The following is a 21377-nucleotide window of genomic DNA, read 5'->3' on the forward strand; positions in this document are numbered from 1 at the left end:
CCTCTGGGAGCAGTGACCCCATTGGCTAAGCTGAGCTGGGCTCAGCAGAACTGCTCCTGGGGCAGCACTTCAGAGGACAAGGGGAATAATGTCTGTACTTATGTCTAGAAGTAGGTGGAGACGGCTGGACAGGAGACCTGTGTAGCGTGGGTGGTCATGACAGAGCAAAGTCCACAGCCCAGAGCAGGGTGCAGGGAGAAAGCACTCCTGCTGTGATTGGAGGCTCAGCCAGTGCTGCCAGGTCAGTCAGTGATATAGGGCAGGTCTGCCTGGTTCCCGTACATACCCACTGCCGATTAGCCAGTTAGATTTAGCTGACTTTACACTGCAGTGCCTGGAGACACAGCTAGAGCAACTCCTGTTTGAAAAATAGTGTCTGCTTTTGGTTTCAGACCCAAAGCCCAAACCAGTCTGACCAGCTGGAACCCAGTTTCAGGTTACACCCTGCCTTGCTCTCTGGGTGACTTAGTGGGTAATGATCTCGCTCCCAGCACACCTCATGCAGTAGTTGCCTCTCCAGATATCCACATATGTTGCATCCCGCACTCCCAGCCCTCCCCTAGCCATGGGACCGCCACTCCTGCAGCTCTCCCTGAGATACTGCAGTCAGGGCAGATGAAAGGGTGGGAGATAAGCAGGCATGGGAACAGTACCTTCCCCCTCTGCAGGTCATTGCTCCTCAGACACCACTCCCAAGCCAGATAAAACAAACAATTCCTTTTTATTATCAGAGTGAATACACACAAAAAAAATAAATCAAGACACTAGGTTTATTGCATAGGCCATGATAGGCTGTGGGAAAAACAAAAAGATGGAAGAAATGGTATGAGACAGATCATGAAAAGCCATGGAGGAATCTGACCAGCCCCAGGGACACTCAGGCAGATGCCCATCACAGGAAGAGGCATGCAGTCAGATTGCCAGCAGGCTCTGGACATTGGTTTCTTTACTTCCAGCCCAGGCATCAGCCCAAGGAGGCAGCTCTCCTGGCACTGCACCTGAGTCACGTCTTTAGCTGGGCATGGCTTCACCAGAGCCTTCCAGAGCCACTCTGCCCTCGGCCCTGAACCAGTCCAAGCACTGAAACTGAAGTCTGTCATAGATTTATGCTTCTTTCACACACACACACACACACGCGCGCGCACACACACGCACATATGCAAACATATGCACCAGTTTCCTCTCTCTTCACAGCAGTTTTTCAAGAGCAGCAGGCACTGGAAGTTTGGGGATTGGTGCTGACCCCATATCCAACAAAGCACATCAGGCACTTCACAAATAGCTACTTCTGCCCCAACAGAAGTCCTCAGCTTACTGAGGTGCAAGCCTTGGACCACAGAGATGGCGCAGTACAGAACTAGGAAGTATCTCGTTGCAAAGGGACTATGGGGGAACAAAATACCTTGCCAAAGTGGGGATTTGGTATGCTGCCCTGGGGCCAGGGATGAGCTCTGGACTTCCCAGGGTCAGGCTTACCTTGCACAGGGAGGGACAAGCCAGCAGGAAGCCTGTTGAGATTAGCTGGTGGTACCTAGTCCACTCCTGTGCTCTGGGAGGTGCCAGGGACTCAGGTCAGGCTTTGTGCTGGGAGAAACACACAGTAAAATCAGAGCTGAGGCAAAGTTTTAACTGCGAGGCAGCTGGGTCCTTCCACCCTCCCCTCATCATCAGCAGGAAAAGTAGGGACATTTACTTTCCTTTCATGTGAGAATAAACAGGTATTTTCTCAATGTGTCTGGGTTCAGACTGAACACTGGAAAAGCAACCAGGGCAACTCACAGAGAAAATAGTGGACATGTATACACAGGAGGCTGAAACACAACAGCCAGGTAGAAAAAAGTCTAGGTGTGCTTTTCTGTTAAAAAGCAAAGCCTAGTGATTAAAGCAGGTATTTCTGTTTCCATCCATCTTGAAAACAGGAACCGCTGCACAGTGTCACAGAACTATGCAGGTCTGGACGGTTATGTGACTCCCACAGACCTCAAGAGAATCGCCATGGCCAAGAAGACTGCTGTGAGGCAGGGCCATCTTGCAGAGGACTGGGAGAAAGGGAGGAAAGTACAAGGTTGGTTGGAAGAAAATGGCACTGCAAACAGATTGCTGGCTCTGGTGAGCTTGCACCATTCACCAACATAAATGCTACACAGATCCAGTCCCAGGGTCCTTCAGGAAGTTGAGCAGAATAGTGCTCCAGGTTTAAGCAGGAAGAAAGATGTAATTCAGAGTTTCACTGGATTGTTTGAGGTTAGGAAGGGATGGATATCAGAGAGCATCAGAATGCTCCCAGATCCTCACTTTCCAGAGCAGCCATTTAGCCAAGACAATCACAAATACTAGTACTGCCAAATCATGGCTAGATCTCGGCCTGATGCTACAAATATCTTCACAGAGAAAAAGTCCTTCAGGCACAGGCCCATGCATAAAAACAGAACTCCAGAAGTTCTGGGGAGTGCCCCAGTGTTGAGCTGGAGAGAGACAGGCTGTAGGTCAGACTGGTTTGGTGGCACTGCTGTAAAACAGACGCTCAGTGTCCTCTGTGGTGGAGAGGGTTGAGTTGGTAGCAGTTGTAGGCTGACGGCGATGGCTGTTCTTCTTCTTTTTCTTCAAGAAGAAGTAGCCAATGATCACCAGGACCACCATGATGCAGATCCCAAGGAGTACAGCAATCACTACCTCAAAGACACCTGCAGGGATACATGATCACGTTAGGAGGGATGTTCTGATGCGGCAGGAGTGGTCAGGAGGAAGCAAGCACAAAAACCGCTGCTGAAATTGTGCTGGCTAAGAGAAGAGTTAGGCAACAGCTGGCATGACAGCAGGGTGGTCACTGAACAACTAGGAAAGGAGAAAGATGGCAACTACATGGCATAAAGGTATGACCAAGGTTCAGCCAGCCTGTCTCTCCCAAATGATGGTTCCCAGTGTTTCCCAGATGCACCACGCCCTCTAAAGGCTGTTCCCAGACTTCAGCAGACTTGGCCATTTGACACCCATAGAAATAACAAGTCGTTCTGCAATGCTGGCCTTGTGTCATACCTCAACAGGCCACCAAAGGGTGGTCACAGAAGGCACCTCCCGGTTAGGACAATGGTGAGGAAGTGAGCTATGGTGGATAGGCTGAATGTTTGGGAAAGCGCTTGTAGCACCGGTGTGAGCACCTGTTCTTCTCCAGCCAAACAAACTCCTGCATTATCAGTGGAGACAGTCAAACATGAAGAAAAAGGCCTACAGCTCTGCAGTAAAAGGACACCAACCTTCATGTGCTATTCTTTAAAGAACTTGTATTTTAATAGCTGTGGACTTTTTTAGTGTTGTAGAGAGGGTGTACAGGGTTGCCACATTTCCCCACATTCTAGCACCCAACATTATTGCCATATCTGCTTGAGCCTTCTTTCTTGCAGAAGTTAGTAGCCCTTATGTGAACTTAGCCCTTAGGAAGAATTTTACTTGCCATTTTTTGATGTTGAACAGTGGAGCATTCATGCATGTTGATGGAAAGAAAATCAGGACCCTCTATATGAGCTACTGAGTCACAGGCACAGGTGACACTGTTGCACTTTTCAGGACAGGGAAAAGCAACAAGCAAAATCTGTAGGAAAAACTGTTACTCACTTAAGATAGCAGTTTGGGACTCAAATGATTCCCATCTTCGGCCAATGACATCTGCTTCTGAATTGGGAACACAGAGGGGGAAAAAAAGGTTGGCAACAAGGGATAAGACAGGTTTCTGATGACTATATTTCCAGCGCTCTGAAGTGACTGAATGCATACAGCATCCCTTCTTGACAACCATGGTACTGAGCTCTGAGGGCAGGCTATGAGGCACAGTGTAGCTGAGGGTGGCAGAAAATCAGAAAATCAGCAACAGTTTGCCTCTAACAGATACAGTTTGGCAGAATTCCTCCTGTTAGCCTCCACAGCAACATACACAAAGCTCTACAGTGTAAACCTTTCCCTTGTTTATTTAAAACTTCAGCCTAGTATATGTCACTGAGGATTTTCATAATTTCTCCCCTCTCACTTGAGATCTGGAGCCAAGCTAGAAGGTTAGATTCTCTGTAGACCACCTATACCATGTCTCTGGTTAGTTTTGTTATCCTCTTTTGTCTCTTTTTCAACATCAGTACCCAAAATGCAACCTGTAATTTCTCAGAGCTGGAAAGCATTGCAGAAAGATACTGTAGATACACCATTCCCTATAAGCCACTGGTCACTGTGGGTCATGGCCAGGGTTTGAGAGCAGAGCTGCTTTGACTGAAAGCTCCCAAGGCACCACTTCTTTGGGACCACAGAACTTAATCTGAAGGATTTTCACAGTTTGATCAGTAAAACTCTAGCCCTCGCTATATATGCTTACTTGTGATGCCTGAACACGATTTCATGCACTCTTCCTCTTCTTTGAAGTTGTTGTTGTTGCCACCACAGCCTCCGTAGGTGAAGGGGTCACATTTCTCCGAGAATGGGTTATAGTACCAGCGGGGGATGCTTTCGCTGCACTGTCCAGTATCAGGCAAATCCACACAGTGACCTGGTAAAGCAAGGGAGAGGTGTTTTAGCACGCTTTCAACAAAAGAGCACAAGCACTATGGCAAACTATAGCCAGAACAGCGGCTTTCAGGTCCCCACTGCCCAGTTGCCAGCTGCTCAAATTGGCGTTGTCAAGACGAGTGGCCATCTGCCCATAAACCCAACTAGCAAGGAGGAAAAAGGAACATTAGAGCATGTAGTTACACAATTCAATCCCCCACGGAAATGACCTGTCCTCCTTGGGAGGTAGAAGGGAACACGAAGAGCCTGGACACATAGAAACCACAGATTGGCTCAGGTCTCCTCTAGAAGCAAGCTCTATTTCAGTTGACTTGGAATATACTCTTTTAGCCCAGTGATAGGTCCACTGTCTACACTAGTACAAACAAGGCAAAGGTATGGGATTGAACACAGGCATTGTTGTATCCATCACACTGCTTTAGTTTGCACTACTTCCAAAAAGCTGCTGCAGGGTTTTGTAGAGTCCATGTACTGTGCCCAGCAGGTAACATGCATGAGACCTGCTTGGGTGGAAAAAGTTTAAGGAGGACAGTGAAAGCCTGCTCTCAACAGCTGTCCTCAAGGCCAGGGAACAGGACCTTGCTCATTTTTAATACAAAGACTACCCAGATGCTACATCTGGTTTTGGATTTATACAGGCAAGCCGTTTTTCCATGAAGCAACAGACCGAAGAAAAAACCAAAAGCTGCTAGAGGTTCAGCCTATGTGCTCTGGACTGTACATACCTTGCTTATGTGTGACATTGATTTTCTGCAGTCTATTGAACTCACGAGCATCTGTGAAGGAAACATTGCATGTTAAAACTTCTTTCAGCATTTGAAAAGAAATGCCTCCATCCATGTAGACATGGGCAGATGGGTCTTTCCTGCACATTCCTTTGCTATCACAAGCCAGGGAAAGGGAGATATCATTTGATATTCTTAAATATCTCAAAGCTATGAGAGCAACATGGGAAAAATAAAATGCAATAAAGAGAAACTATTCCGAATTTCCATTCCACAAATACAGAGACATAACTAAGGAAAATGAAGGCTGTTCTTGCTTTTGTTTTCCATTGAGAAGTATGGGAAAACTGCTACCACTCCAGGTTCTAAGAAGTACAAAAGATCACTAACGTAGAATATAAGAAGGGCATAAGAGATGAATTTTAGGCTTGCAGCCTAAAAAGGCAGCAAAACACTCATATATAGGGAAGAGATTATGGCAATTCTGTCACAAGAGGGGAGGAAGGATGGAGGGAGTGAGGAGAGAGTGTGGACTTAGGCACTTAGGCATCTCACCACTATGCATTTACATTAGCATAACATGAGGACGTTAAGGGGACTGTGTCACTGGACAGACCGGGAGAAATCATGGTTTCCTTTCCCACTTCTCAACTCTATGAGAGAAGGTAAGATCACTCAGTGAGAAAAATAGTGGAAGGGGAGGGAAGGACAGGCTCTGAAGTCTTACAGACAGGTGCAAAGAAGACAGTCAAAGAGTATTTAAGAGGCAGGAAACATCACAGAAGGAAGGTCATCTTTTGCAGTCAGCAGAGATACAGGAGATGGCAGAATCTGCAAATATAATCCTGCAGAGATAATGCAGTATCAGGAGATAAAAACAGAAGACACCAAAAAGCATTGATTTAGCACCTTTAACTTACATTGCAGTCATCCCTGGGCAGATATTACAAAGTACTTACATTGTTCACAGTACATCTCATCCGATCCATCAGCACAGTCAAGAGTTTCATCACACTCCAGATAGGCATCAATGCAGCAGCCATCCTTGCATCTGAAGAAGGGGGCTTGACAGTTCCCATTGCATACTGCGTCAGAAACAGTTCAGATAGCTCATTAAAACTGATTGTTTCTCCCTGCCACACAGCTGCTTTATGAAGAACTTAAAAGCTGCTGAGAGGGTTGGCAAACAAGAAACAAGGCAGATTGGTAAAGGTCTCTTCTCAGTGCCACCCTAGACTCAAAAAAAAAAAATAAAAATTCCTGATTATAAATGAAACATTGCTCTGGGAACAGCCATGCTTCATCTCAGGAAAGAAGTACACAGAGAGTGGAAGCAAGAAGGAGCTACTCAGGAAGAATATGGAGACATTGTCCAAGCATGGGGGATTAAATAAGGAAAGCCAAACCAAAACCTACACACTGGACTGCAAGAGCCTGAAACTCCTTTGCTCCAGAGGTATTCCCAAGTGCTGAGTACTGTACCCAGTTCTGAGCTCCCCAGTGCACAAAAGACATTGGCATAATAGAGTGAATGCAGTACAGACTCAGCAAGGGCCTGATGCACAAGACCTAGCATGAGGTTATGGAGAACACAGAGATTATGGAGAGGACAGACTCATTTTGGAGGTGCAGTAATAGGATGAGCAGCAACAGATAGGAGTTACAACAAGAAAAGAAATTCAGTGTAATGGTAAAACATTTTAATGAGGGTCAAACACTGGCACAGTTTGACCAGAGAAAGTGTAAAATCTCCTTCAACTGGATGACTACAGTCCTGAGCAACATAATGTGACTCAAAGCTGGTAGATTTTGAGTAGTGGGCTGGACCAGATGACCTCCATAGGTAATTCCAACCTGAATTATCCTATGACATGAAAGTAAAAGGCTTACTAAAGAAACTAGTCTCCCGTGCCTCACTTTCCACACTGACTGAGTCCTAATCAAAAGCCACAGGAATGGACATGAGACACTGAGCCCAAGCTCACAGCAGGATTACACCATGATACAGGAGACTCACCTGGCTGTTGTCGCCCACCAACAGAACCTGAAGAGACAAGGGGAAAAAATAAAATAAATTTACCACTACGTCATTTTGTCAGCTCAATATCAGCATTATATTGCCTTCATATGTCCTCTAAGGAGTGTATATTTTCTGGAAGGAAGCCCTGGATGGGTTAGGAAGGTGAAATACAGATGCTCCCCACCCAGGGACCCCAGATTGGCAGGCCTGGAAGAGCAGAGAACTTCCCACCACTAGCTAGACCATTTCCAAACAATCTTTCTTTTCCAAGGTTTTTGCCGCCTCCCTAAGCTATTCACTGCAAAGGGCCTGTTTATCTGAGGCAGCACTACATGGTTCCCAGAACTTGGTCAAGAGGGTACTAAGGAGGGAGATTAATTTCATTTGGGGAGTGAAGCACTTCTGGCCCCCCACAGCACAATGCTGCCCTCTGAATTTAGGTTTCAGATGACACAAAGGTTTGGTGAGGGCTTTTGCAGGCAGAGGCATACCAGGGACACTGTCCAGTGGAGCAGTGCTTCAGGAGCTGGGTCAGATATGTTGGCAGCATAAGAAAAGGACTGCCCATCCATAATTAGCCCAGTCTCCTCAGCTTACTGGGCTCTAACTAGCCATCAGCCAAGAAGCTGCAATACCTGTCCACAGGGTCATCCCAATCCTAAGAGAAAGAGGGGACTGGATTTTCAGAGAAGACTCACCTCTAACATTCTTGCAGGCGAGTGTACACTCCTCTTCCCGTAAGTAGTTATTCTTGTTGGGCTTGCAGCCACCAAAAATGAACTCCTCACACTGCTGAAGGCTTGGGTTGTAAAACCAGCGTGGAAAAGATCCCCGACACCAACCCACCTTCTTAGGGGTCAAACAATGCTCTGTCAAGAAAGTTAACATAAAAGGCTCTGGTTAGACAAGTCCTTTGGAAGACTTTCTCCTTTGTATACGTGAAGGCAAAGGAAGTCTTCCAAAGGACTTGTCTAAAAGATTTGTAAAATCTTGAGCAGCATGGAGAAGTCGAGTAGGGAATCACGGAATGCATTTTTTAATATGAAAGGCAGGGTCACAGAACCAAACCAGAAGGTGCCATATCCATAAAACAAAAGGAGCTGCTTCTCCACAAAGCACATGGTTAAGCTGTGAAACTCCTTGTTTCGGGATGTTGCTGCTCTGCAAATATCATATGAAGTCAAATAGGGATTAATCCATGGTTATTAAACAAAAAGACACCATCTTCTGCTTAAAAAAATATTCCAGTTGCAAAATCCTTGGGGATTAGTCAAGCATAGTAGGGATATACTGATCGCATCTCATGTTCTTGTACTCTTTCCAAAGTATCAACTGCTGGACACTGTTGAATGCAGTGTACTGGAGTTCGGTCAGACCATTAGTGTCACTTGACGTGGCTGTTCTTATACTTTTATGGTACCTCTGGTAAGAGGAGAAATCCCCTGCTTAGCTACTAGTCAACCATTTGTCCACAAACTCCTTGCTCCTAATGCACTTGTAGTGCCGAACATTTTTTTCATTAAACAAGGACATTAAAGGAAAAAACAGAAATAAAGCCAGGGACACTCTGAATGTCTTGCAAATGGCTCTACCTACCCTGTGACCCAAGGGATTTCACAGCAAAATCACAGAGTCAACAAGACCTTTCAGGTTCTCCTGTTTTACCCCCTCAGTTGCACCCAGGCTTCAGACCCTCTGGTGTCACCCAGCAGAGGACAATGACAGGCAGAGCGGGTGGGGTTATTGCAGACCACTTCTGCTGCAGGAGTATGTGAAAACCCTAAAACAGACCACTATGAATGTGGAGACCTTTCACTACTGGTCCAGGGTTTTACTGGAAAAAGCTGGCATTCAAGTCCAGCCTCTTAGTTGTGCTCTTCTTCCATCCACCCCTCTGAGAAGAGCACCAGTAATGCCAGAGCAGCACCCAGGCTTAAGGACTCCAGCTAGACCTCTGTGGGCTCAGGCTCACCTTCCGTCTGTTCAGAGTTCAGGACCATGATGGTGATGTTGGTGAAGTCTTGCTGTTGTGCAGTGTCCGTGACAGTAAGCTGGAAGACGTAAGTCCCCACCTGCAGGTTGGAGATTTCTACCTGGTCTTCTTCGTGCTTCTGAGAATGCAAAAGAAAGGCTTATGCACGAGAAAGTACTTCTAATGAAGGAGTGAGTGAAGCCATGCAAGGCCCATGTTCCTGCATTAAGGAGAAAGGAGCTTGGATGGAAACCTTCAAGCAGATGTCTGGCATGAAAAATGTCTCAGTGCTACACGATCCCCTCAAAATCATGGGCTGGTACTCAGCTGAAATAGCAGAGAGGACAAGTACTGCAGCGTAATATTTTATATTTTCGGTCATTGTGAAAGCACAAGGGGAAAAAAAAACTCTTTGGAGAGGACTGAAATACCTGTAGTTTTTATTTTCCTTTTTAAAACATAAAACCTATCAGTATATAGGGAATAAGGTAGGAGTATTTAATTATTTTGTCAGAATATAAAGCTACAATATTATTGACACAAACTTTTCCCCTATATTTACCTAGAAAATTGCACCTTCATTTCCACACTATCTCTGTTTTTGGTTACATTTCAAAGGAACACAGTCTCGTCATACACTATTTTAATGTAGTATTAGGGGACTCTTTCCCCTCTCCCCGACAATGCTTTGGTTGGGTTAGGGCAAAGGGAAAAGAAAAGGAGCTCTTACTGATTTCCACAGATCCCTTAGTACTCTAGAGCTTGTCATTGTTGATGTTCAAAATCAGCTGTGGGCCTGATGTACTCATTTGCTAATTCTTCCAAAAGGTGCCACAAGAACTCCATGTGAGCTTCAAGGCTTTCCAAAGCATTTTGCAGAAGTTTAACAGAAATAATTAGCTCTTCTAAAGCCACAATTAACTTCTCACATCTATCAAATAGGCAGTGTTCACACCCCAGAGATCTTGGATCTGGACAGGAGACATGACTTTTGCTCCAGCTCAGATAAAATAGGAGGAAGAACCTATGCTCTAAAGAGAGAGACCAAGTCCAGGAAAAGCCCCAGGAGAAGAGAAGCAGAGTCTGAGACTGGATTATTCAGAAACAGAGGAGGAGATGCATCACAGTGGACAGAGCAAAACTAACTGCAGGCCCCTCACTGAACAACAGGATCTTGGGACCAGAGGCAGCTCTTGCAACGAAGCTGCTGCCTCTCAGCTGCTCCCACCCAGGCAGACCAGGTGTTGCTCAGGGAGGTTTGAGACAGCATTCTGTGCAGGGAGCCTGAGACCTGATAGGCCAAGAAATGCCACTTCCAAGTAGTGTGCAAGAGTGTAGGGGCAACCACAAGGAGTGCTCCATAGCACTAGCATAGGGGTTGGACTTGATGATCTTGGAGGTCTTTTCCAACCCAATCTATTCTATGATTCTATGATAGCTTTTGGGAACAGGCTCATTGGTGGACTGGCTTGAAGAGGGAAGGACAAGGTAACTTCTAAGTCAGGGCTGTGACCACCCAACCTAGTGCAGACCACAGGTGACACTGAGCAAACTGCTTACTTCCAGCAGCTCCCTACCTTCATCTCCACTGAAGGGTTGCCAAGGATCTGTTTCCATTCATAGCTGACTATCCCTCGGTCATCCGTGCTCTCTGTGCCTCTCAGGATCACTGGTTCCCCTGGCTGTACCCTCATGTCCTTGACAGCGCGGGCTATTGGAGGACGGTCATCTGCAGAAGAAATGTAGAACAAGGAATGGGTAAGAGGTTGAAGGGTTCAGTCCTTGTCTCCATTACAGGAAGACAAGGGAGGGGGATTCTTCCAGGCTAAATCAATACAGACTTCTACTGCTGAAAGGAAAACACTTTTATAAATCTGTACTCCTTGCAGCCTGAGTAAGCAACAGGCAATCAGTACCGTTAATACTGCACTCACTAATTTAGTAACTCCAAAACCCACGCTGGCAGTGTCTTTGAGTCAGTTGGCTCCCTGGCCACTTCTGTTCACAGGAACCACCATAAGAGGGTCACCTTGTGGGTACAGCCATTGTGCTTCTGACTGTTGAACCACATCCTCGCAAAACAGCACAGAGCAATTCCCACCCTTCACTTAGGGAGATGGCCTGATGCGGGTGCTGAAGAATGTGGAACTGACTCTCATCATTCCTACTACCATCCCTAAGGACCACATTAGTGTATTTAGCCAGAGCTACACACTGTGGGACTTGGATGGGAAATATCAGCTCATCTTCCAACTCACTCTCTGATATGCATGCCTTTAAAACAGCATAAAAATGCCATTCATGGGGCTGTTATTTTTGTACCATCTTATGGACTAGCTTACCAGCAACCACCACAACCTATTAAACATTTTTCCAGACTGTAAGTGCAAGAGATGAAAATTGATCCCTGCCTGTGCCAGCAAGAACAGCCTATACAATAACACCATTGAGCTTGACTCATAACTCCTTTTGGCCTGAATGTCTCTGATCACAGGCTTAGTACATAGCTCAGCCCATAAAACTCCACCTGGTAGCGCCCGTACCAAGTCCAAGTCTCAATGTCCAAGACTCAACCTGAGTCTTTTGTAAAGGTACTCACCATCATTTATAAGCTAGATATAAATCACTCTGCCATTACACTGTTATATCAACTGTGATTGAGAAGGGAAATAGTGTTCAAACGCCTCAGAAAATTACTCCCTTAGCTGATTATTTTCACTGTTGCAGACTTGTTCCTAATTTCCTGTTTGAGTGTATTTAGATTCAGATCCCAGCTGCTGGCTTTTACTGGAGTTTACTGAAGGGACATTTAATATAAAGCACATAGATGAATAAACCTGACATTCAAAACAAGGTACTTAATTCTTTTGTCACTAAATGCAGTAGGATAGAGGGCTTTGCAAGAAGTATTCCAGAGCAGTTACCACAAACTCACCCAGAATCTTCTGCTATCTTTTTCCAAATGAAGACATACTCATTCTATTCTGGTCTTGCTGCCAACAAAAAATCTCAGGGGAAGCAAACCTGTTTACACATCCAAGCATTGCGCTCAGCCTGTCTGGCTGCAGAAAGAGGGCACTTGTGTGCCAGTCCCCTGAGTGCCAGTCCCCTGGGGCTCCCCATGCAGCCTGCTCCTAGCTGCAGCCCTGCAGTCTGGTTTTATCTTTTCCCTTTTCATGTAAATATTGGGTGGGAACAATATGGAATCAAGCTCATATTGTTGAGCTTGATCCATCCACCGAAACAAGCAGAGGAGACCAAGCTGGACTGAAAGAGGTCAGGAAGATGACACAAGCAGAGATGCCCACCCTGGTATCCTCTCACCTTTGGGTGAGCTGCAGCTCCCTACCACTCCTTCCTCAGGGCTGTGTGCCAGAGTGATGGGTCCTGTCTCAGTCAAGCACAAAGACTACTGAAAGACATAGAGCAGGGACAAGAGTGCCTGGCACCTCTTGGTTTTGAGCAGGGCCAGTAGGACAGATCACTGGAATTTTGCCTTCATGAGAACATTCATAAGCAAAAGCGATGACTGGAGCTGGCGACACCTTCCAAACCAAACAGCCCCACAAACACCTTGCAGTACACAGCACTGCAAGCTCCGGAAAGGGGAGACATTCCTGCCATTCCTGCCAGGCAAATGATGCCAGGAGCCTGCTAGGAGAAAGGCAGCCTACTCCCTCCCACTCTCCTGCCAGGGTGAGCCCAGTAGGTGGGTGCAATTGCACAAGGCCACTTTTCAACAACACAGAGGCTGATTATTAACTCATGACTCCAAATCATATTTTTAACTTACATTCTTAAGCACATACACTTTAAACAAAAAATTGCAGGCCAAGCGGTTACTTTGCGTTGTAAATAGCACAGTGAAGTAAAAGTTCAGTTCTGATCAATGGTCAGCAATTTCTCCAGATTCCATCACTGATTAGCCAAATTTCCTGACTCTCCTCACCTCCAGAAAAATAGTCAAGAGTATTTCCTTATCTGTGGTGACTGACAAGGAGGAACGCTCACTTGAAATTAAGGACTTCTTTTTCAATTCTATCCTTTTTCTCCTTAGGACATCTCAAAGCTCATTGACTGGAGTATTTCTGCCACACTGACTATATGAAGCGTTCCACAGCAAATGGCTGTTGTCCACCTCAGCTTCATAAACAAGTGCTTACTGAGCCAGAGCGAGTATCAACAAACTGCTTGTGGAAGGGAGATTCTCCATTCAGTTTGTTTTGCTCTGAAAGTCTGTTGGTAAAATGAAAGTTACCTTTGCTGTAATGCTTTTTTGACTATGGAAAGTTTCTGCTGTAAAACTCTGTAATTAATGGGGAGGTTAAAGCTTTATGATGCTGTTCCGCAGTGTGCTCCTTACTGTGAAGCATGTGCTGCTGGAGTCACATCATTAAGTGACAACTTCTGCTTCCATTTACAGAATGCATCAGAAGGGGAAATCTAAAATGCTTAAAAAGTTTTTTTATTACTCGCAGTGTATTCATGCCTCAGTCTCTGATTTTTGCTTTTTTAAAAATTTCATCTAGTTTAAAGGCTTATGGAGTCAGTGGTTTGTCTGGCTTCACCTCTAGTGAGTGAACTTGAACCAATGTTGAATGGGGAACAGGAATTTAAGAGATAATAAATTCCTACAAGGGCTGCAAAAGTAAGCATCTAGGTGGGGGGAGAGACCCCACTAGGGACCTTGCTATCCAAACCTGCAGGCACCAGTGAAATCCCATGGCAGAAAGCACTTGTGAAGCTTCCAGTTTGGGGTTTCTCTTTTGGAGGTGGGATATTAGCTCTTGCCCTCAATATACAAATCCACAGAAAACCAGATTTCCTCCATTCCAGGGCTCATGCAGATACACCCTTGAGTAGCTGAGACTACAAAGCAATGCTTAAAAATACCTGAGAATAATTTGAGGTTGTCACTAGAAAGAGCTAGAAAGCTTTCTCATGGTGACTGAGGGGCTCCTCCAGCCCCATGCTGATTGCCTTTGCAGAAGCAGTTTGCAAACGAGACAAGTGTGGCTTGCACTGGGAACACTGAGGCACTGAGAAGGGAAAGACCTCACTGGAGACAAAAGCCACTGATCAGGCCAAGAGCAGAGACAGGAGCAGAAATGAGGCCACCTAAATTCCAGCATTCAAAGACACACAGCCTTGGAGATTTCAAGTGACAGAAGCCAGCTGAACCTGCCTGCTGCAAAAGCAGGTGGGCAGCAGTGTGGCTCTTCCCACAAATGCTAAAGCTCTGCTCTTGCATTGCTTTCAGGGAAGTCATTCAAAAGCAAACAGCTTTCTTGCCCATCGACACTAGAAAACTCTCCACTTCAATAAGCAAAATGAGGGATGACACCCCTGCCACAGTGTTATTTGCCTGAGGATGGACATAGAGAGAAGGAACAAGGCAATGCAACATAGTGCCTGGAGAAAGAGAAATATAGGCTCTTTTTCTAGGGCTTCATCCTGGCTGGGCAGCAAAAACAGTTATGACAAAGCCATACAGTTTTCCAACAACTCATGCAGAGCCAAGCAGCTCTCAGCATTAGTTCCCAGATGTTTCTGTAATGGTTTGTAAAGGCAGGTCAACTTAACCTCTATAAAATAACACAGTACGACTGAACAGATTATATTTTCAGAATAATGTAAATTGCTGGTACCACCAGGTCCCCTCCATTCTTCCTCAGGCTGTGGGAAACCAGTCATATTTGCTTTAGCACAAGTCTTTGTGCCATTTTAGTAAAGATCAGTTTGTTCCTCTGTCTCTTTAGACTGGAGCTCCAGTGACAAGACATGATGTAGCCACTTCAGTAAATGCTGCAGGACAAACACTGTTTCAGAGCAAGTGGAGGGGAAGCTGCACATCACCCACTCTGAGCAGGCAGCTGGACCATACGGTCTTCCAGGGCCCTTCCAGTACACGTTATCCTCTGAATCTGTGGTGTGGGTACCAAATGTGCAACTCTCCCTCTCCTGGTCTGAGCTGAGAGCTGAAGGATGAGCAGCTGGCTCAGGGCTAGGGATCATCCAAGGGTAGACCTGTCTCAGCCAAGCTGGAATCCCATCACTGCTCATTTTAGTTGCACTGTGCCCACAGAATGGAAAGCAGTTTGGGACCAAACACTTGAGGAGGGATGAGCTTCAGACTTGGGGAGCTCTCTTTTTTTGAATGCATTACCAAAGTTTTAGCTTGAAAATCTCTCTCCACAGTGAGGCAGAAGTAGACACATCCTGAAGCCTGTGGTTCCCCAGCACTTCCCATCTCCCACTCACAAGCCCTGAATTCAAGAGGAGGAGAGTGTTACTGAGCATTTCACAACCACCGCAAAAGGTTCAGCTCAAAAAATGGACAAAGGTTCAAGGCGGTTATTTTCCAGTTTCACATCCAAAGCTGGTTTGCCTAGACTAGAATAAGCTGGGACTAGTCACTTAAACACTGGCCTCCATTATTACCAATAAAGTGCATGGCGAGCCTGCCCCTCCCAAATGAGCCAGGCAGAAAACTCGCACCAAAGTTCAGCCAGGGAATCATTTAAGATCGTGCCTTTTAACAATAACATCAGAGACTTCAGGCTGTACGTTAGCTAGAAGAGGCAAGAGAGTGCCAAGCTGTGGTCACCAGCTTATAGAGAACTCAGAAGCTCTTCTTCTCCAAAATACTGAAAATACACTCAGATGATGTGCAGAAACCAGATTTCAGCTGTATTTATTATTGCCTGTACCCACAGGTTTTTCTAAAGTCATAACAGCATAAGAACGGCCACGGTGGGTTAGAGCATGGGTACCCCATCCCTGTGTTCAGTTGCCAACAGTCTTGCTGTGGATGCTTGAGCAAGAACAGTGCAAGTATATACATTAATTTTCCCATAGCACTCTCCCAGCTTTCAGCTACTTCCATCAGGTTTCAGAAACACTCCAAGACTAAACTTGCCCATTCAGCAGCCCCCCAACTGTACGCTCTCTTTCAAGTGTTACCTAGTCTCCTCCAGAATGTATATAAATCTCTTAATTCAATGAGTCTGCTCTCTGTAGTAGTAGTGTGGGTCTTGCAAGATGTGACTTTTTTGTTTAATGCCACCCAGTGGGATCACTAAATGGATATTCACTATTCACAAGAAAAAACATGCTTTTAATCCTCATTATTGCAGACGATGTCTGAAGATTGCCACAGGCAAAGGCTCCTAGGACACCTGACAAGCAGCACATACAGGAAAGGAATGAATAATAAAGCAGCAAATAAACTGCAGACACTTAGAACCAGTCTCAGGAGGCTGACAGTAACCTGGGCTCCCAAGCAGCCATGAAACTTCACACTGATACAGCACAACAGCAAGAAAATCACACAATTTTGTCTCCAGTTCAAAGCCTAGACCAAGATTTTTCACCTGTAAACATCTGGGAGGAAAACCTCACATGCCAAAAACAGCTTCCTTAACTCTTGTTTCACCTTACCTCTTCAGGCATTCTCAAAAGGTCAGAAGCAAAAATGCTGTAGAGCTTCCTTATGCTGCCAGGTGGATACACTCAGTGCCTGAAGCCTCCTTCATCCTGCCTCCTGTACCTGCCCTGTTGTGCTCTTCCCCTTTCCCCCTCAGTGACAGCTAGGCATCCACCTTCCTGCCCAGACAGGCCCATTCCTTCTGCATGGACCCAATCCCAGCATCACAGCTGGAGGGGCTTGCAGCTTTGTTTGGGGTTTTTTTTGGTTTGTATCTGAACAAAAACAGAGATCTGCATTCTTAAGTGTCTCATCAACTGCTGTGGGGAGGAGGGCCCAGATGATTTAACCCTTGTTATTATTTTCTATTTCTCCAGTAAAATAACTCCCTTCATCTCTTTCCCTGCCACCCTCTGATATCATTCAACATGATTAAGCATCAGTCAAAGACAATGCCTAAAATTTTCAGGAGAGAAAGGAAATGTGTTTCCTATCAAAGCACAGCGTGAACACTGCAACTGATCCAAGTACACAGACATTGCCCAGTGTCTGTCGCTACAGCTGGAGACCTGCCTGGTACCCGCCAAGAGTCAAACAGGGGTGTAGAAGAGACTGAGCCCTTCCTACACCTGCAGCGGTATCATGGCGCAAGCCCCACGTGAGCAAGGAGGGGCATGCCCGCCTCGGCAGGCAGAGTAACCCGAACTGCATTTCTGGCATGTTTTTCACTTCTCACTGATAAGTCCTCCTGGGTCTACCTGCTCCACCACAGCCGTCCCAGCATCTGTGAAAGGAGCGTTAGGGTTTGCAAGGCAGCACTTGCCTATTGGTGGCTGGGATGCTGCAGCTTGGTGCTGTAGGTTGGCAAACACATCACTGCTGGTCGCACAGGGAGGTCAGTGACCCAGTGACACTCTAAAGACTCGCACCCATGCAATGCCAAGCCCTGGGACCAGCCAAAGGAGGGGGAGTTTGCAGTCTCCTGGTATGCGCACTGGTCCACAGAGATGAAGAGACTGAATTGCTCAACAGTACGTTGTATTTTAATCTAATCTTGTGAAATCAGGATGTTCTGGAGATGATGCATTCCCCTTTCCTCCTACAATGAAGTATATAGGAGTTCAGACAGTTGCTAGCATGCCACCTCCAGTCCTGGTGATGCGGCCTTCAGTTCCTCCCTAACTGCAGCTCCCAAAAAGGATTTTGAGCCTGAGATGGAGGTGCAGGAGAACTACTGCAACAGTGAGACACCTTTTTCCACAAGGTCCTAAAATCCAGTGGGAAGCCACTAGTAGGGACAGAGGACAGGAGGGCCACTTCCTCCACATTGCTGTTCAAACCAGAAACACCTAAGGGCTGCTCCGGAGAAGTCATGCCCTGCTCTGAAACCCCCACACTGCTACTCAGGATGGATGAAGTGGACAGTATGGGTTTGGTGCCATTTTCCACATCCAGCACCCAGAAGGCTCACAGGCTGTTACATCCCAGCAGAAGATCAAAGACCTATTCAGCTCAGATCATCGAGCCCAAGCCCTTGCGCCCACCTGGATGCTCCCCTTGTCATCTTCACAGATCCTTTCCTTCCCTCAGGTGGGCTGGGAGGGGGTGTGAGAAGGATTACCAGTACAGATATCCCGTAATAGCCCTGCCCAGGCTTCAACAAATAATAAACTGGTTATGGTTGCCAAAGACCCAGCCAGGCTTAGAAACATCTTGGCCTCATTAGGCTTCAGCCAAAACATGGAAGGAGGCAAAAGGAGGACTGATGTGTTTTCAGTGTTTCTGAACACACTGCAATTCTTTGGGGACAGTAGAGTGCGTGGCAAGTGGCCAGCTTCCAATTAGTTTGTTTTCCACCTGGTTCTCTGAGTCCTGGTGCAATCTTTCAGACCAGGGAAACAGGAACTGGGGAAGAGAAACCCACCTCCAAAGGGGAAATTTTAACCAACCTCCCCCAGCTGCTCCTATCTCTCCCCCAGCAGCAGACACCAGCCCCAACAAGCAGAGCATACTGAGACACCTCACCACCCAGAGTGCTGTTAAAGGTAAGTGGATTGCGTCCTGCCTCTAGCCCCTGAGCAATTAAGAGATTAATGCAGCCCTTTAAAACCCGGTGATGTGTAGATTTTCAGAGGATTTCACTTTCCAACCCCAAAGGCCAACTGGGAGGTAGAAGAAAAACAATACCTTTTTCTACATTGCCAAGTAGTAAAACCTCAGACTGCGTCTGGTAATCACACTCCACCCGTTTCAAATAGGTTAAAGAATGATTCCCTCTCCGTTTACTAATAGGTAAACTGAGGCACGGATTTTAAATGAGTATCAAGGTTGGGGAAAACATTTGTGGCAGAGAAACATACAGAAACACCATCTTTAGCATCACTTTATCCCGGCTGTTTGGCAGCACTGCTGCACAAATGATGGCTGGAGGAGCTGGCACCAGTGACCATTAATGCTCTTCCAGACCTGCTTTGCAGGAATCCCTTATGGGCACCTTACCACTGGATCCGTGATTCTGCATTGCCTGGTAGGAATCATACACGTCCTTCTTCAAGAAGTTGAGAAAGCCGATCTTCCTGGCAAATCTGCAGACGAAAGCCTGCTCATAGAGGCAGTTGAGGAGAAAGCAGCCCCGGATATGGTCTTCCTCCGTGCTCGAGCCTTGCTCCACGAGAGCCAGGTTACAAGCGGGGTCCTTACAGCAGGCTCTCATGCAGTCCCTGCTCCGATGGACCATGGGGGACGATAAGAAGGTGGCTCCATTCTGGACAGAGGCATCTGTATCCAACACCCAATCTGGCAGTCCTGCCGTAAAGTCCTCCAGGCACATTTCACCGAAGGGTCTTTCCTGCCCTTCGCCGAAATCCAGCGCCAGCACGAAGCACATCCACGATACAAACCATGGACCCGGTCTCCCTCTGGCCATCTTGGCGCACCGATTCCCACTGTCTTGAGACCTTAATCCTTTCCTAAAGGAAGGGAGAAGACAGATGAAGATAAGAGGGACGGCGTTCAAGTGTATGTCACCCCGGGGCGAGAGGGGAGCCGAGCATGGCTGAGGCCGCGCTCTGGATTCCGGCTCGTCCCTGGGGTAGCCAGCGTGTCCCCCGACCCTGCAACTCATCCCCAGGCATTTGCTGTCAGCCCCCCACCTGGGCGGTCTCCGGTGAAACTGATCCTGAGAGGGGGTGTCCCCCTCGTCCCGTTGCGCCTTCACCCCCCAGGTGTGCCTCCCGTTGCGTCCAGCGGAGACAAAGGCACGGCGAGCGCAGGAAGTGAAAACCAACTCCCTGAGAGGAAAAAAAAAAAAAAAAAAAATCAAGTCACTCCCCTGCGTGATGAATTGCGTAAGAGGAAGGGGAGGAGAGACAAGCTGATACCATCTTCTCGCCTGTTGGAGGAGAGCCCAGTGCGGTTCATTAGCTCCCGCAGGGGCAAGGGCACCCACTCCAGATGAGCATCTCATCAGCTGGGTGCGTCTGCATCCCCATGCTAAGGATGCTTCAAAGGAACTGAAAGCCGGGGAGCAGGCGGTCTGTGTCCTCTGGCAGTTGCCCTTGTGCTCTGATGTTTGAGCGAAAGCACTTGGGATCGTATTTGGAGGCTGCCTGCCACCGCAGCAGTGAAAACTTAGTAATTGCACCCCACTGACGTCCAGCATTTCACTGTTCTCCTCAATCTCATATAGATCACCCATAGTCCATTTATAGTGCCGTTGTCTTGCAGGACAGTGATGTTTGGGGTCACAGGAACACAAAGGCTGCCTGTCCATGTATATTTTCCTTTTCTGCTTCTGCTTGCAAGTCCAAGATCAAATTCCTCTGTTCAACAGATACACCTGTGTCATCTGCCCCCTCTGTCTGTAAACAGTCCTAAAGTCCCCAGGCAAACTGTTCTTATCCCTCTGTCATTGTCTTTAGGAAAGCAGGGAGTGCTGGTAATTTGCTTGGACATTATTTGTAATGAAATATTTCATCACTTAAAACAACAACAAATGTGAGATGGCATTTCATGGTATGTCTTTGAAAGAGATGGCGAGCAGCAGCTATGTATCAAACAACAGTTGGCTTTGGGGATCATTCTGGTGTCCACCATTTCAGTTCTTGCCGCTTCTTTCTGTACCTCTGATCCAGTTTCATGTATCTTCATAGAATTTGTTGAGAGTCCTTAGAGACATGTTTACCACCTCCTGGCTGTCATAAACACCATGGGAACATAATATTGTGGTAACATTATTTTTCAGTACCTCTCGTGACTTTCTATGAGAAAAGCTTTAAGAAAATACCTTCTGTGGCCTGACACTGACATTTGTGTATAGTACTGACTTCTGTTTGGAAAAGGAAATTGCTTTGATTTGGCTATGGTAGTATATTAAAAAAAAATATCAGCAAAGCCTAATCTGTGAAAGTGTATAGTAGGAAACATGCACATCTAGAAAGCAGAGATGTTTGTTTTCCTAGTTGGCTTTAAGAATCTTTGTCAGAAGAAGCATGGATGCCTCTCATTCCGTACTCAGACCCCATCTCTATACCAGGTCTTTTGGACCTGCCTACAGACTGTGCGAGGAGTAAAGAGGGAGTTGACCTTGCTGTCCTGAACATCTTCCAAATACGGGCAGGAGAAATAAAAACAACAACAAGGTTGTCTCCTTCTTATATTCTGAACTGCCTGAGGCTTTCTACTGGG

The 21377-nt window shown here is 46.5% G+C and overlaps 1 protein-coding gene across 2 annotated transcripts; it reads right to left on the reverse strand.

Moving 5' to 3' along the window:
* Positions 1–702: 702 nt before the first annotated feature.
* On the reverse strand, positions 703–19972 carry SPINT1 (serine peptidase inhibitor, Kunitz type 1). 2 transcript variants are annotated; one of them, XM_027642428.1, is made up of 11 exons: positions 19844–19972; positions 19191–19660; positions 10843–10994; positions 9266–9404; positions 7992–8162; positions 7291–7317; positions 6233–6358; positions 5274–5324; positions 4358–4528; positions 3613–3669; positions 703–2684 (listed from the first exon to the last, which is right to left on the reverse strand). In XM_027642428.1, exons 2-11 carry the CDS (start codon positions 19615–19617, stop codon positions 2488–2490), a joined length of 1518 nt encoding a protein of 505 aa, XP_027498229.1. In that variant the 5' UTR covers positions 19618–19660; positions 19844–19972; the 3' UTR covers positions 703–2487. The 2 variants fall into 2 exon arrangements, with proteins under 2 accessions (XP_027498229.1, XP_027498228.1); XM_027642427.1 differs by having other exon boundaries at positions 9266–9401; positions 19844–19952.
* Positions 19973–21377: the final 1405 nt, after the last annotated feature.

The sequence above is a fragment of the Corapipo altera genome, unplaced genomic scaffold (genome assembly GCF_003945725.1).
Source record: "Corapipo altera isolate COAL_440 unplaced genomic scaffold, ASM394572v1 23b, whole genome shotgun sequence".
Classification (NCBI taxonomy): domain Eukaryota; kingdom Metazoa; phylum Chordata; class Aves; order Passeriformes; family Pipridae; genus Corapipo; species Corapipo altera.

Coding starts and splice junctions, on each gene's coding strand:
- SPINT1 (XM_027642428.1), bottom strand. CDS start 19,617: ATGGCCAGAGGGAGACCGGGTCCATGGTTTGTATCGTGGATGTGCTTC. Junction 10,995..19,190: donor GCAGAATCACGGATCCAGTG/GTAAGGTGCCCA, acceptor TTTCTTCTGCAG/ATGACCGTCCTCCAATAGCC. Junction 3,670..4,357: donor ATCGTGTTCAGGCATCACAA/GTAAGCATATAT, acceptor TTCCCAATTCAG/AAGCAGATGTCATTGGCCGA.